The following is a 17068-nucleotide window of genomic DNA, read 5'->3' on the forward strand; positions in this document are numbered from 1 at the left end:
ATGGTTATGTTTAGAGTGCTTTTAAAAAAACTGAGCAAAGGTCATTGCGTACAAAGCATTACTCACCAGTCTGCCCATATGCAAAAATACAGGCGTTGTAACCCTGAAAGGCATTGTGCAAAAGACTCTCCCCAAGGCACTGAAACACTACATCTTGGCCTGTTAAAATATAATTGAATAACAATTAAGACGGACGTACATAAATGTGAAATCTTACAAAAACCTGACAAGAACATTTTCAAGTGATGTATGACTCCGAGATAACAATTAAACTAAACTAAGTTTATGGTTCTAAAAATAGGATTCACTGTAGCTTCAAAATGATTCATCATGTGAAGGAGAGAAACAGAGGAAAACAGGAGAAACCATGTATGGCTGTGCTGAAGTGCATGATGACACCTAAACAAATACAGTAAAAAAAAAAAAAAATGGCTTAATGAAAAAAAAATTAATGGTCCTAAAAATAAGAATATATATATACACACACACACACACTTTTTTTTATTTTATAAATCAAATCACTTTCTGTCCTGCAGATAGAGTGCCATGACTTGAAACTTTACTAAAAACATCAAGGTCACACACTATAGATTTTCTGGAAAAACAATGTTAGTACAAATTATTTTGATGTGTAAACAAAACCTTATCTTCAGTAGCACCATCAGCCCCGGGACAAAAAAACATCAAAAGATGATACAGGTACAGAAATGTTTGGTACTGAACCAAAAAACAAAGTGGCTTCTTCAAGAAGTGTTTCCAGAAACTGACCAGCAAACTTCTCTGTCTCAGACTCATCCATCGACCAAAAACAGTAGTCATAGGCGAAGGTCTTGAAAAAAGGAAGACAGATAGATAGATATAAAAATGGTTACTTTGTGTTTCCATTTGTTCTATTCTATCAAACTTGTGTACTGTATGAACGTTCTATCAAACTTGCATTTTGTGTGACGTAAGCTTTTGAATTTTAGACAGAAATGAGGGTCATACCTTTGGCTGACCCCTGCTGCAAGAAGATCCAGGAGAGGGTGCATATGGGAAAAGACAGAAAAAGAGTTTGTTTACAAACAAATCATGTATACATGTATTTTAGAAGAATGCAACAATTCAATGTGGCTGCACTGAAGTACAAGATGACAAGTAAGATTCTGTATAAACTAACAAAGTTCATGTGATATCATGATAATACTATTAATACCACTGTAGATATACCCGGATTCAATGCCATGGTGTTAATAGAGTTTTATGTGTTGCATAATATTTACACTGGCAGCCAAAAAAAAGAATAATTAAGATTTTTTTTTTTTTGGGGGGGGGGGGGGGGGGGGTTAAGCTCACCTAGTCTGAATTTATTTGAAAATGCAGTAAACACAGTAGTACTGCAAAATCTCATAAAAAAAATGTAAATAACTTTTATATGCTAAATTCAGCTTTGCTGTCATAGAATTTATTTTTTTGATTTTGAATTATATTCAAATAGAAAATAATTATTTTGGCCGTCTGTGCATATTACAGTAAATTTTCCCTTGAAAATATCTGAGCTTTAATTATTCCAGGAAGTTCAGACAAGCTAAAAAAAAAAAAACCCTAATTGTGCAAATTGTGTGGACCCACTGACTCTCAGCAGACCAAAATAGCACGTCACCATGAGCGCACTCAAACAGGACCAGGAACCAGCGGCTCTACACACAATCACACATCCTGAGTGAGTCCATGTCATCAGTTGTACTTTGCTCAGTGGACCTGAACACAAACAGACTGTCTCTCGCTGAGAAAGCCTTGCCGTTTACAGGTTAAACAGGGCATTTGGAGCCCTGTCTCAAAGTTGTGTTATCTGTAGAGGGCACCTCAATGTCTTTGCACAGCTCTCTGTGAGCACAATAACCTAGGCCTATAAGCATTATTGACAGACTGTGGGAGTTGTATTGAAGGATCCTAATCGGTCAGAGAGCACTGTGCCTTTCCAGGCCAAATTAATTCAATTCTGCTGTCGTTATCGAGGTAATTAAAAAACAAATGCAAAATGCAATGCCCTGTTCCAAACCATAATGAGCTGCCTAAACAACAAACAGAACTGAAGCGAAACATCTATTTACATGAAACATCTACCAAGTATTTTACCTTATATTTGTTTGTGCCATTTTTTTTTGCACTGAGCTATTGATATATTATTTAATATACAAAATATTAATATTTATTATTATTATAAAGAGTAACCAATGTGTGTTTTTCAGGAGTCGAGGCCAATATTGATTATTGCATTTGAAGTAGACGAATATTTTGAACCATTAAATATGCCTGTAGTAAAAATTTAAATGAATCAGTGTAGACTTTCTATACCTCAATGTGTGTTGAACTGATCATCACTCAATCTACTAAATATAGACAACTTTCTTATAAAGAAAAAACAACAAAAGAAAAAAATATATAATCATAATCTATGACAAAAATACTATTATAAACTAGGTAAGTGGATAATTCAGTACCAAAAGTTAGTCTAGAAAAATCATGAGAGCACAATAATTTAGTAAAATCTAAATGTTTAGTGAAGAAAAAAAAAAATTAGTGGGGAACAATTAAAAGTGATTAAGTGTTGGGCTAAATCTGGTAAAATGTTACACATTGTAAAATACATTCATGAAAAAATTTATATATTTATATATAAATATATAGGGCCTACTATAAAATTAAAAGACATTTTCTTTTAAATATATAGCACAGTAATGAGGCAGCAACATATGATAGATAAGAGGACCAAGAAAGGCTGTTAATAAATAACTAATAATCCGTCATTGTGCAAAAGTATTATGATACAAAAGGCCCTAATACAGAGTGGCACAAAGTGCTTATGCACATCCCGTGTGCAGAATGATATGCTTGAAGCAACACTGAGTCACAGCATGCAGGCAGTGCTCCACATAGAAAAGTTCAGAGCACAAAGGGAAGAGACATTGATGCATAGTATATTTAATCTGTGCGATAGTTTATTGAGCCTTTTCAATTCATAGTACTCTCTACTCTATGTAGTGTTGTGATGTAATACGATAGAAATGAACATGATTTAGAAACTAAACAAAACTCCATCAAGATAAAGTCGTTATATGCAAAACCATTTATCTTTAGTTACAATTCAAGTATAATATTAGGAATATTAAATCATCTTGGAGAGAGTTTTATCATCTTGATTGTAGTGACTGAATGCCATGCGCAGTTTCAACACTGAATGGAGGATGAAAGATAGCCGCGGCAGAGAAGATTAGTGCAAGAAAACTTGACGTTTGTGTGGTATATGTATATGCAGAATATTGGTTTTGGATCAGTCTCGTCTGAAAGTGGCAGTATCGGAGCAATACCCCTACAAGGGCGCTGAAAAAAAACTTTCTTTAAATGCTTCAGCAAATCGCCTTTAACAATGTCTGATATGATAACCATAAAAATGCTTAATAAACAGCAGGGCTGATATTCATCAACCCCAAAATATACTGAATAGTTTCGTTTATTTATAGTAATTGAAATCTTGTATTTACAAATTCAAACATAAGATTAAATTATCACTATAAACTAAACTATTAGTGAAATCAGCTAAAAATTGGTCTGAAAGGCTAAAACAAATATAAGAGTGCATGGTTGATCCAAAATATGAAGAAAAACTTCTTTACAAGACTGTGCACAAATGAATCATGCACAATAAGCCAAAAAAAATTGGTATAAAAGTAAACAGGATAAATTTTAAGGATCTCATAACTAAGGACATCTATGATGTGGAATTATTGCCAGTTTATACATGCCTTCTGCGCACATAACAAAAAACTTATAATGACCATCTTCAGCAATGGCGATCCTTTTTATGATCCCAATCTAGAAAATCTACGTCCATAAGAGCTTATGGAAATCACTGAAGCATGGACAGCCATGTACGTACAAAGCCAGCAAACAAACATGCGTAGGATGGAAAGCTGGGGCAAAATATGCCTGGATTGAGTTCCAACGACCCCGGGCTCAGCTTGTCATTTAAAATCAGGCCATGCCACACTTGTGGTATAATAAGTTGCATGATGACATCCCCCCGTCACACCACACTGAGAACTGAGAGAGATGTAGGCCCCTGAAGGAAGTGTCGGAATGAGCTTCATCTTGAGTTCCTGGAGGAGGTCTGGCAAACAGGGTGGACTAACACACATGGTGGATATTCGGAAAGCTGTGGAGACAGCTGCATATCTGTAACACTAAAAATAGCATTTCTGAGTGACAGACCCTCAATTCTGACATTTAAATAAATGTGTGGATATTCTTAGAAAGTGATCTTGTCTCCATATTATCTGTTTCTCAAAATCTAGCCTTGTTATCCATTGCTGCAGGGCATAAACTGCATGATACAGATAACAGATAGTTCAGAGAAAAACAAATCAATTTCATGCATCATAGGAACTTAACGCATGCTTTACAAGACAGCTAAAGGACAGATTACTAATTCTTGAGAAGGAGGTCTCTACCAAACCTCCACAGCCAAGGGTGTAGCTTTCAGTAGGTATGTGTGTAGTGGCAAATGAGTTCACTGGTTCGTGTGCTACACCCAGACTACTGCTCATGCTTGCAGCTCCCGCCTCCGGCAACTCCTTTGCCAAACACTCGTTACAAGCCCTAGTGACTTTAACCTTGTACTATCTGGCAAAGCACACACTAACTAAACCTCTGATCACATTTTATCATACCTGATTCACCAACATGACAAATACAATGGTGTACTGTCCCTGGTGGAATGGACAAAGTACTGAAATGAATCATTTCAAACAAATAACACTACTTAGCAATGTTTCTAATCTTATCCATCGCTCGAAGCACAACTGTATATTCATTCCAGGAGAAAGCTACATGGTTGCCATTTTTGCTCATGCAATGTTGATTAAAAATGCTCTGCTAAACAGCCTTCTCATATTTATTTTGGGCTGAGAATCTAAATCATTTCAGTGAATCGCTTAGTTTGTATGACATGGATGATTTTTTTTTTTTATTATTTAGTGTAAATATATCTGTTTAAATTAATATAGTCCCCATAAATGTAATTTTTATAATTTTTGTGCTGGAATAATACTACTCTGATTGCAGAATATACAGTAATTTAATGACAAAAAAAAAGAAAGAAAAAAAATTACATTAAGTAAAAGGAATCAATTAAAAATAAAATAAAAATGTGTTTAGGTATAAATTGGCAAAATTGAAATGGATGCTTTATCACTTCATAGTTAGCTAAATAAAATAAATAAATTAATAACATAAACCAACAATTAAAATAAAAACTATGTAAAACAACATATTAAAAAAATAAAATAACTGGAGAAAGTATAATTGGTTCTTTGTTAGATTCGTGTTTCTGACTGTCCAATGACGGAAGCCATGACAACCTAAGGAAAGCTGGCAGCTGCTCCCAAGTTCCCAGTCTGATTTCCAAACATTGCTGGACTAAACCCACAATGCATCACTCTGTGTTGTCCTAACACGGCTGTCCTGTACATCTGCACAGATCGGAATCATCCATGAGCCAACTGTACAAATGAAAAATGCGTATGCTGCGCCTCTACGCCTGTGCCTGTTTTCCCTACAGGAGGCGGAGGCATGTGGTTGTTATTACCCAAAAAATGTCTCAGTGACAGGTGAGACCAATCGCTGAGAGACACTCTAGAACTGGGATCAGCGCTGCGGTGCTGTTAATCACATGAGTTCTCTCATGATGTCATCGAGTAGCCTCGCTAGTAATCTGGTATATTGCTTTACGACATTGTTTTTGTGGGAGTGAGTCAGAGGCTTCCTGATATGAGGCAGCACTGACTGAGCAGAGTCCTCAGCAGCCGGGGAAGACGCAGACTCTCACTTTCTTTAGCAATCGCACACACAAAAACACTCATTTAGAAAGTGACGGTTTGGCAGCGTGCAGCAGAGACAAGCTCACATAAGACCCTTCCCCCAAACCAGGAAAAATCCTGCAGTAAGGGCTGGACAAACAAGCAAATACAGAAAAAATAACAACTTGCATATTAACAAATAATTATTTTTAAACTCTACCATTTGAAAGTTTTGGTTTAAAAAAAATATATATATATTTTTTTTTTAGCAAGGAAACATTTATTTAATAAAAAGGGAATGCATTTATAATGTTAAAAAAGTTTCTATTAAAAAAAAAAATGTAATCTGCATTTTGGCTACTGACATTTATTAAATATCAAATACCACTATAATGAATGATCACAAGCTGTGATTTAAAAAGGAAAAACTACAGTCTTTCAGGAATTTGATTGCAAACTCCATAGTTAGTTGCAAACAAAATATGGAACAAAAAAAACGGATATATTATCATCTAGCCCTTCCCACAGTTACTGCATATAAATCAATTTAGCTTACTCAAATCATGTCAAAATGAATAATTAAATGTTTACCATGCTTACAAAATAACGCTGTGGCAAACACTGCAATGAAGGTCACTGGTTTGAAAAATTAGACTTTGTTCGCCACACAATAACAGCGAGTTCATCACAAACGGTCGCTACTTTTAATAGTTGTACATTTATTATCCAAGGAACTGTGTATAGGGGAGGAGGCTTCTATGAAAGACTGTGTCAACAGTATCGTCCCTTCCCCCACTCTCTGTATCCCTCCATTGGTGCTGCAAACAATCACCACTCCGGCTTGGTGCTATAATAGTATACAAATGAAACCGAGACCAAAGCACCACAGGCGGAAAATAAAAACCACATTGACACCACCAGAGGGAAAACCCTCCATTTACAGGCTAAAAAGTGATGGCTGATTCTAGTCTGCAGTCTTGCAAACAAGTCACTGGCCTCAATCTGTCTTTGACTGGCATCAAACATACATTTAATTCCACTACATTCAATCAGGCTTTCATGCAATCTCAGGGAGCATTCCAGAAACATGCTTGCGATTTCATTTCGAGCTAGTTAATGGATTCACTCGATGCCTCATCAGACTGTCCTAATATTCCTAATAGGCTTGAGGAAAGCATTTCCTACAGAGAACCATTTAAATCTCTCCTTCAAGAGTGTATCGACTACTCCAACGCTAAGTGTGTGTCGACTCGAGGCCAGGACTGTAAATCCCCATGTCTTTGTCTGCATTCTTGCAGGGGCCGAAGTCTGAAAACAAGGGGGAGGAAGGAGTGAACCTTAGTTATGGTCCACTGCAGCTTTCTCATGGGTTGGTGACGTACAATACGGTGACAGCTGTCAGTGCCAATATGCCAGAGACCGAGGGGTAGTGCCAAACGCTGTCGAACACCTCGTGGTTGGCGTTTGCATGACGGGCTAGTCAGAAAGACAACCCGACCGTCCACTCAGACACACATGAACTCCCCTTCAGCTTTTGGGCTCTGACGTAAAGTCATTTTAAAAAATGTGATTCCGCTTCGGTTGCTAGCAAATATGCAGCTTGTGACTTGGAAAGATGACCTTTTTTACCCTTGACCTAAATTATGATCCACTAGATCATAATAGATGTCCTAATGAATGTATGCGCACCAATAGACATGGGCTCATGCTTGAACTTAATGCTCTTGAGCAGACCGAGGGCAACAGGAGGCACTCTAGGGCATGTCTTCCACATGATGCAGAAATGATTTTTCTAAGCTAAAGTAGCCCAACTGTGACTCAATGTCCCGGTAATTACAACAGTGTAACGAAAAGTGTACAATTAAACTCAATCAGCAGTGCTCATTAACATTATGTGACGCTTATCCAGTCATTTTCACTGATTTGCTGAAATGTAAAGGTTGGTAAGTAGGCATTAGCCATTGTAAGATTATAGAGAGAATATATAGATTATATATAAACATATTTCATCATATATACACATACTGAAAGTGGAAAGCTGCTTTACAGCTGGAGCTGCGCAATTTCTCTGAATAACACCACAGATACACGTATGCATAGTTGGCTAATAAGAGTATGTAATCTTGATCTGCATTAAAAGGTGACTGTGTTTCAACTAGTTTTGAGAACTGACTCTTGGCATTGCTTGAGGACCTTGCTGTACATCTCTTAGGTGAGAGTGTGTCTTTGGAGAGTTCCATATGAGATTGACAAAAAACTGTAAAGGAAAGGTCTTGCCGAGATGGTTTTGGAGTGTTTTATGCAAATGACTAACCATGGGCATAAGGTTTCTCGTTTAGAATACTCCAAATTCATTAACACTTCAATGTGGTTAAGAACAAATTCATGTGCACACGCATGTGGTGTCAATTAGGCAGAAAGCAGAAATACAAATAATATATGCAATTATTATTGAATTACAGCTATTGTCTTATATAATGTTTTAATACTCATTCTAATTCTATGATGACAGCAGAATCAACACCACATCTATAACTATAATGACACAAGAACAGCAATATAATTGGAATCACTTTCAGAGTCAGAATTCATCCTGCTTAAAGAGCATCTGAACATCTGAGAGCACTGTTCAGCGACCTCATGTCTTACATCATGTCCATGCCTATTCAAGAAGCATTCATGACATTTAAGATATCGAGGATATCTGAAAATGCTTTTGAAGAAGTTTCTTTGAGAATGTGACTATAACTTCTGTGCATCACTGCAATCACTAATAGAGATAGATGTATAATAAAAAAAACAAAAAACACTTTATTACACAGAGTGGCAGTCCTGTGAGTCTTCAACACACCTGAACTCATTCTGACTAGTGTACGTCTGGCTGATTTCCTGTCTGCATAAAACACACCCTGTCTCTCCAGTACACGTTTGTGCATTTAGGTGGGATGGTCGTAGTCTTGATGTGCTGGCAGCTCCTTAAATTAACTAAATCTAACACACGCCTTACACTCAAGGGCACAGCTGCAAAACACTGTTAATAATCCTGAAATAGTGGGGAGTGACAAGCAATTATTGGTCTTTATGAATAATACAGAGATTTTTCTAAAGTGATATGTATGCTATTTCTATCATAATTCATAAATACAGTCAAAAATACATTGATTTGCCAGGCACATGCAAACATTTAGTAATAATACTTACTGCTCATGTTTGGGTGTGTTCAATGCTCAACCCGTCCAAAACACCCCTAGGAGCTACTTACAAACATACAACCTTTCAAATGTCATTTTCTTTCATTAAAGCAAATGGACAGGCACTAAGATTCATTCAGGCTGAGTATGTGATGCCATTAGACATGCTTCGAGCGGTACAACCACACAAAGGACTGAAAGACTAATATACATGGACATATAAACATTGCATGTGTAGCCGTCACACAAAAAATGGTCTGGAATGTGTTGTAGCACATGACAGATCATAATTAATACGAAATGCCAGCAATAATCTGAAAAATAAGGCTATTTTGGTCATGTGAACCTTGCCATTTGAGGCATCTGCATCGCAGGGGGCATTAACGGGGCAGGCGACTGAGCGCGGCATGACACATGAACTCAACGCAGCAATTAAACTGTCTGTTGTGCGAAGGCAGCAGGCGGCTCGACCATTCATTTCCAAGTTTAAAACCTGTTCAACCTCTGTCTTTGTTTGCACTGCACCACAAGAGAAAAGCAGAGGGGAAAAATAATTGCGCTCTCTTGTTTACCCGCCATAAAAGTCAGAGGAAATGTTTATGGCCGACAGATGCTAAAGCTAGCTTGTATTTTTCCCCTTTTTTCCAGACACAAGAGCTCCTCAGCTATGGATGACCTAGGGTTAACTCTCCTTCTGCGTTTCCGTGACAACGGAGGGCAGAGAAAAAGAGAGGAAGTCAAGACGGAGGAGAGTTATGCCCCGACACACGGCAGGACGGAGCAAACAGCAGGCTGCGTTAAAAAAAAACTGCACATCCACATTCCTGTTCTCCCTCAGCCCCCATTGTACGAGCCGACCGACCCAAACCGACAACGACGCACCCGTTCTCATGAAGGGTCCAAAACGTGAAATATCTGATTGACAGAGGAAGAGAAACAAATGCTGCTCTTGTTTGGAATGGAATTCTGGAATACAGCATACAACTCTACAAACCTCTTGGTATACATTAAATATTACGGTTTAAAAAAATTAGGAACAAAAGGTATTAAGTGTTCGTAACATTTTAAAGAGTACCATGCTGTATGTATTTTTTTTGTTTTAAATCAATAGAGTTCAAATGCCTCGATTCTTCATCTTGGAGAAAGAAATGGTTATTTTAAATCCAATTTTTTTGCAATATCTCAATACAATCAAATAATGAGTCAAGAAAAAAGATGTTATAAACAGCAGCAGTTATTGTTGAGCCAAGTTGAGTGAAAAGCATTGTGGGATACAGTAACCACTGCAGTATGCAAACGTAGTGGGTCACCGGGTATTCTGCATACTACTAGTAGCTATTCTGAACAAATCACAATGTTGGTAAATTTACACTACCTTGCAGTTTAGTGTCAGTAGGACTTTTAGTGTTTTTTAATAATTATGTTAAACAACGTGGCATTCATTTGTTCAAAAACGCCATTAATGGCAATATTGTGAAAAATTATTACATATTAATTGTTTTCTACATTAATATTTTATAATGCAGTTTATTCCTGTGATAGCAGAAATCATTCTAATATTCAGATTTTGTGCTCAAAAAACAATTCTTATCGTCACTGGTGAAAACAGTTCCAGCTTAATATTGTACCAATAACACAAACACAAATACATTTTTCAGGACTTTTTGATGAATAGAAATGTCAAGGGGACAGCATTTCTTTGAAACAGACAATTGAATGTATCCTTGCTGAATAAAAGTCTTAATATAGTATGTCAGATTGTCCAATCTGACTTACCTGGAATCTTTTCCTAGGTTTGCCGGGTACAGATATGTTTGATTCCCCTCCATTTCCACAACACATTTTGTGTTCAGGTCTTTTTCTGTAGGGAGAAACACATTGAGGCAATTTAAGAACCAAATAATATAAATTTTGAATTTATTCTGTGCTGCATCACCTCAAAAAGAAACTGTTAAAATATAAAAGAAATATGGATAAAACGCCACTAAACTGATCAGATGAAGCATCCTATGGAACTGCTACTCCAAATATGTTCGTCCCATCTCTGTCACTTAGATGTATATAATAAGAATCTTATGAACTACTGAGTTCCCAGTCATCCTGATTAGGCAGAACAAAAGGCTAAAATCAATAGCAGGGGTTTATTTCACAGCAGGAGATGCTGCTCGAGGACTGAAACCAAACCAGCATTCTGACACAGAGAGTGTTCCTGAAATCATCCACCACTATTTTTCTTACAGATATGGAAAGAGTTCAGAGCAAAACCCATTATAACCTCACTTGACAGACTGTTAAAAACATTAGAAAAAAAATCTGTGAAACTAAAGCAATGATTGTACACACGTCAGATTCCATGTGGCAATCTTATCAATATCCTTTTTAATCAATTGACTATTTAACCAACTATTTCCTAAATGATTTCAGTGTTAATGTGAAATTGCAATAAACTCAGCAGGTCATAAGTTCTCAAATGTGAAAACAATTTAAAGCAAAAATCAATATTTCATGTCCAATTATGTATTAATTTGGAATGTAGTCATAAGAAGTAAGAATAGTCAATGATCGGTCTCAGATTATTTAGCAAAATTGACCAGATTGATAAAATGTGGCATATGCCGTCAGTGGATTTGGTTTCGTTTTTGCATTGCATTATTTAATTTAAAACATTGGAATAATTTGTTTAAATTAAGAGAATAACACTGGCTGGCAAACACAATTATTTAAATAAACAATATTTGTGTACACAATTACTTGAAAATAATTAGAAATAATAAATAAAATGTTAAATGTACACACACAATTTTTTTTATAGATATTGGACAAGGGAAGTAAATTAAGATCATTTTATAACTCTCAGAAAATGTTTAGTTTAAGTTTAGTTTAAGCTGCACAACATAAAAACACAGAAACATGGTCAATGAACACAAGATCCAGTGACAACAGAGCACTGGCTATACAGATCAAGTGACACCTCCATGAACTGGCACGAAACTCTCTTAACATTGGCCACATGCCATCGGGCCATCCTTAATGTTGAACTCTGGGATTGGCTCGGGTCTCAGCTTGGCCAGAGCCTTCACTCTGACAGCAACAGCAGGAAGAACCTGCAACAGCATTCCTTCAAACACTATGTCAGCAGCAAGCCTGTTGAAAAAGCAGCTTCCGGTCCAATAAATGGATTCCAAATAAAGTCTTGCAGTTCGGTCAGCTGAAAGTTTATGTGATGCACTGTTGACTGCTGACAAACAAAGGGAACGGCCTGATACTAACACACCCAGTCCAACAGCAGGCCAAAGCATGTTTGAAACCAACAAACTCTCCTACTGACAACAACAGGGAAATGGAAAGCATCTGCAGCTGACTCAGAAATCCTTGGAAAGGATGCAATCCGAAGCCACACCAGCTGTGACAACTTCCTGTTAAAGCAGGAAACAATTGGTTTCCTCCCAGCATTGGTGGCCAAGGTCCAATAAGGAGACCCCTCTGGCTTAACCACAGCTAGCCAGTCCAAAAATCTGAATTTCCTGCATTATGTCACTCAGGTGAGAGCGATAAGCACATGTAATCTTGATGAACAGTGATGAAGTGGAAAGATTGACAGAATCCTGAATACAATAACAAAGACCAAGCGACTATTTATCTACAGTGAACAAAAGGCAGTGACAATGCCCTGAAGCTAATTTCTATAATTATTTGCCTAAGTTTATGGAAGTAAAACTATAAACCAATGCACGTTTTAGTTAGTTACATGAAACTGTAACTGTATTCTTCAGGCCATGTGAGAAGCGAGGCAACTGGTGTACTCAAACTAAACCGGTAAATCATTAACTATTTAAACCTCTATATCCCTTTATCCACCAAAAAGGTTTTTTGAAATTATCTTTACATAGTCTTAGGATTTAAAATGAACATTTTCTTGGAGGAATACAAACACATTTTTGGCCATGGGAACATGTTCGGTTATGCAACGCTGGCAAATAGTCCATTCAGACTCCCTTCCTGCCTTTGTCCAAAATAAAAAGAGAGAGAGACAGAGAGAGACAGCGCAAGTAAAACAGAAAGTTTAGTGTCATTTAGAAACTTTCAAATTCAAGTTCTGAATAACGTCTGAAAAGTCTTGGGAACCGGAACAATACATTACTGAAGGTCAGAATTCCAGCATTACAAACGGAGACTGGGAAGTGTTATGTGACTCAGAAAGCTCACACAGGCTGTCAGCACACCATCGGTGCTGGAGTCTTGTGACCGAATGTTACGCTCCAGTCGGACACGTGACCGCATCACTACAATGCAGCAAATATTTCACGCTTCAGTGGCTTTACCAAGACACATGTTCTCCCACGGCAAGACCTGCTTTAATGTCATGCGTTCATGTGAAAGACATGCAAGTAATCAGGCTAATAATCTTGGAGAAAATGAAAAGGTGAATAGAAAAAAGGATATTTAATTAAACTATCTATGACATTAATGGGGTGTCCTCTGGATAGACAGACATCTAGCATGTATCAAATACACAGAGATTCTTTGGTCATAGAAAACCTGGAAATGTGTAGCTGCCGGCAACTTTAAGCTATGTAATGTGATAATTTATCTCAACCAATCATTTTATAAATGCTATATGTTTGATAACGTATACATATTTTGCACTTTACATATTGTTAATGAACTTCACCATATATACTCAAGTTGAATTAAAAAGTTCAAGACCCAAATATAAATAAAGTCTTGGATGGATAGATAGATAGCATCACATTTTCTATTAACTCTTTTTTATTTTTATACTTTTTATTGTGGCATTTTTCATATTGCAATCATACATTTAACATATCAGAGTTGACACAATATTTTTCTCTCCTTTTTTTTAATATATATTTTCTATTTACTCAATCTGGTCATATGACCCAACAAGCATCGTTACATAGAGAATCCAGCTGGCATGGCCTGATCAAATGGACTTTCTCAGAACTTTGTCAAACCTCATTATTGATCAGATTAAAGGGGTCATATGATGCTGCTAAAAAGAACATTATTTGGTGTATTGGATGTGTTTAAGGCTAAAAAAAACACATTATTTTCCACATACTGTACATTATTGTTTCTGCCCCGCATTCTGAAACGCGTAGATTTTTACAACATTCATCGTTCTGAAAAGCAAGGTGTGTTCTGATTGGCCAGCTATCCAGTGCATTGTGATTGGCCGAATACCTCAAGCGTGTGACGGAAATGTTATGCCCTTAACATATTGTGATGTCCTGTCTGGCTAGAGCGACAAGACATAAACATAAACCCCATTATAAATGTGATATAAACATGATTTCTAGTCGTGTCCTCTTTTGGAAGGCCAAACAAAGTAGTTTCGCTTTCACAATGAAACACAGCGTCTATTTGATATGTTGGCAGCAGCAACAATACTACAATGAGGGGGAAAAAAAAGAATATTCTTTCTTTGCCTGTACATCTGGGCAGCGTTATGCAAATCTTCCCACATAGTGACATAGAGATGTGGGGGCGTGGACGAGTCTTAACTTTTAGAAATAATCTTTTTTTAGACTTTAGTCTTTGCAACTTTACGTATCTTCTTTATGTACCAAGAGTTTGTAACACTACAAAGAGAAAGGAAAGACTGAAATCGCATCATATGACGCCTTTAAATGGCCGTGTCACAAAACCTAGTGTGCTGGCTAGCTAGACATCTTCTGAGGAATACCACAAGAAAGCACTACACTGGGTCTTGAACTACAGGCTGCACGTGACATGTCATATCTGAAGTGACAGAACTGAAACTGAGACTCACCTCTCCGGTTCATGGGCCGGACTCGAACCGCCACCTTCACGTTGGAGTCGTTCAAATTAGCGTCACCCATGATGTATGTCGATATATCCACGAGAAGACGTGTTATAAAACGACCAAAATGCTTCCTGACAGCTACGAGTTCATAAAATAAAACTCATCTAGATATGCCTGTCACAGTAGTCCCGGATAAATTGTGATATCTGAAGCGTGTCGTGTCCAAAAATGGCCAGCATCGTCCTTACTGGGCTGTTTTTCTGCGTTTTGAACGACACAGTAAAGACATGGTCGCTTTTAATAGTGTAAAAGCAAAGTTTAGCGGAATGTCTTGACAGCTGGAGATTTAGTTGGATCAAAAACAAGAGCCGAGAGCAAAGCCAACTCCCTCCTGGATCCCTGTCACACTCACACTGGGTCAAACTGCAAATGTCAAGACTTTTGTCCAGCAGGAAACCGAGTAACTAATAAGCAAGCAGGGTTTAAATAATTAATGCCTGGCTGTGACAGTCTAACTACCGCATTTTACTTTAAGAAGGTTTTGCATTTAAAAAACAAATATACCCCTGCAGGTGTTTTAAATCAGGGAAACACTGCAAAACTATTTCAATGGAGGTTTAATCGTGTTTATCTGGGTAAAGTGCAATGCAGGCAGATCTGTATAATGTTTATTCACAAATATATATTTAAAAAAATAAGACAATGGTCGCAATCCACAGGACTAACGTTACTAGAAGTCTGGCTGCTCTGTCAGTGCAACACTTTTAACGTTACATGAACAAAATGGAAAGAAATACCATTAATGAAAATGTCAACGACTCAGAAAAATCCTAAACATCCTACTCTGGCAGTTAGTTCCGAAATCTGATCGCGAATTGTTGAAATGATAAAAGATCACACCGCATCTGATGGGTAACGTTATTTGTTGATTTTTTTTTTTCTTTTCAGGCTGGGTCCAACTTCACGAGCTAATTAAAACAATGGTGCTGCTCTACATTCCCATCCAGCTCGGCAAATCTTCTGGGTTAATATCCAATATGATAGAGACGAAACACACGTCTTCTATAGTTAGCGAATCCGGGAAAATGAAGTCTGGACTGATTTAAGGACTCCAGCGTGGATGTTACGGTCGAAATAAGCGACCGCTTTATTCCATGACTGAGCAGCGTGAAGCCAGTGATGTTAACGGTGATCTATGACGCCCAGCGGAAGTTCATCTTTCAAAGTAAAAGTCCTCAAAAATAACAACACAAAATGATTAAAGAAGTGATTTCATACACTCATCAATAATTATCATTAATTTTATTATTATTAATAATAATAATTAATAATCAAATCACCAGTAATGTAACAACAACAATAATAACAAATAATATTATTATTATTGCATTAGTCGTACTATAAGCTTTTTTAATTACAAGTATATTTCCATCCATTTGTGTTCAGCCGATGTCCTGGAACAGCCTTTCAACCTCCGATGAGGCAGAGCTGATTGTGTGAGGAAGTTCATGCCATTGTGGTGAGGTCAGATATATTTCGGTAGTTTTCCCGTTTAAGTCCACCTTTTACATCGTTAACAGACATTTTTATATCCTATCCATATAAAGTTGGATGTTCCGAATGCTCACACAAACTCAGGGCGATATAGCTTTGGAAAGAGAGATGGTTCTTTAATATTACTTATTTTAAGGAGTTAAATACTGATAGCGAAAGTAAATGGCAGCGATTTACATTATGTAAATTTCCTTGAACCCCGTTTAACGGTCTAGTTTTTACTTGTTCATGTTGTGCGACACCTGCTGGTCATATTTTAGTACTTTACATAGTTACTTTACATTTTATATATATATATATATATATATATATATATATATATATATATATATATATATATATATATTTTTTTTTTTTTATATAAACAAATTTTGTCAGTGTAATTATTCAGGTGTATTTATTTTTCTTTTTTATGTTTTAAGTAAAAAAAATAAAAGACTTTCAGTTAAACGTATAAATATTAGAACAGCAATAGAAAGGATAGTAGTTAAAAAGAGCATTAAACGATATAAAAATCCATAGCACAAACCAGAAACAGAACAGTAATTAACCTAAAGAAATAGATTACAATAAATAAAGAATAATAATAATATTATAAGTATTTGTTTTTCTTTTTTATGTTTTAAGTAAAAAAAAAAGACTTTCAGTTAAACGCAAAAATATTAAAACAGCAATAGAAAGGATAGTAGTTAAAAAGA

The 17068-nt window shown here is 36.6% G+C and overlaps 1 protein-coding gene across 5 annotated transcripts in view; it reads right to left on the minus strand.

Annotated features, from left to right (window-relative positions):
* LOC127976072 (kinesin-like protein KIF13B) overlaps positions 1-16011 on the minus strand; it is a 39842-nt gene extending 23831 nt beyond the window's left edge. For 2 of the 5 annotated variants that reach the window (XM_052580174.1, XM_052580173.1), the window contains exons 1-5: positions 14823-16011; positions 10805-10889; positions 988-1003; positions 769-829; positions 67-159 (exon numbers count right to left, since the gene is read on the minus strand). In XM_052580174.1, the coding sequence (XP_052436134.1) occupies positions 67-159; positions 769-829; positions 988-1003; positions 10805-10889; positions 14823-14892 (325 nt within the window). In that variant the 5' untranslated portion in view covers positions 14893-16011. Of the gene's footprint in view, positions 1-66; positions 160-768; positions 830-987; positions 1004-10804; positions 10890-11018; positions 11050-14822 lie in introns of those variants that run through there. The other 3 variants (XM_052580176.1, XM_052580175.1, XM_052580177.1) reach the window with 2 other exon arrangements.
* Positions 16012-17068: the final 1057 nt, after the last annotated feature.

Source organism: Carassius gibelio, chromosome B17 (genome assembly GCF_023724105.1).
Source record: "Carassius gibelio isolate Cgi1373 ecotype wild population from Czech Republic chromosome B17, carGib1.2-hapl.c, whole genome shotgun sequence".
Lineage (NCBI taxonomy): Eukaryota > Metazoa > Chordata > Actinopteri > Cypriniformes > Cyprinidae > Carassius > Carassius gibelio.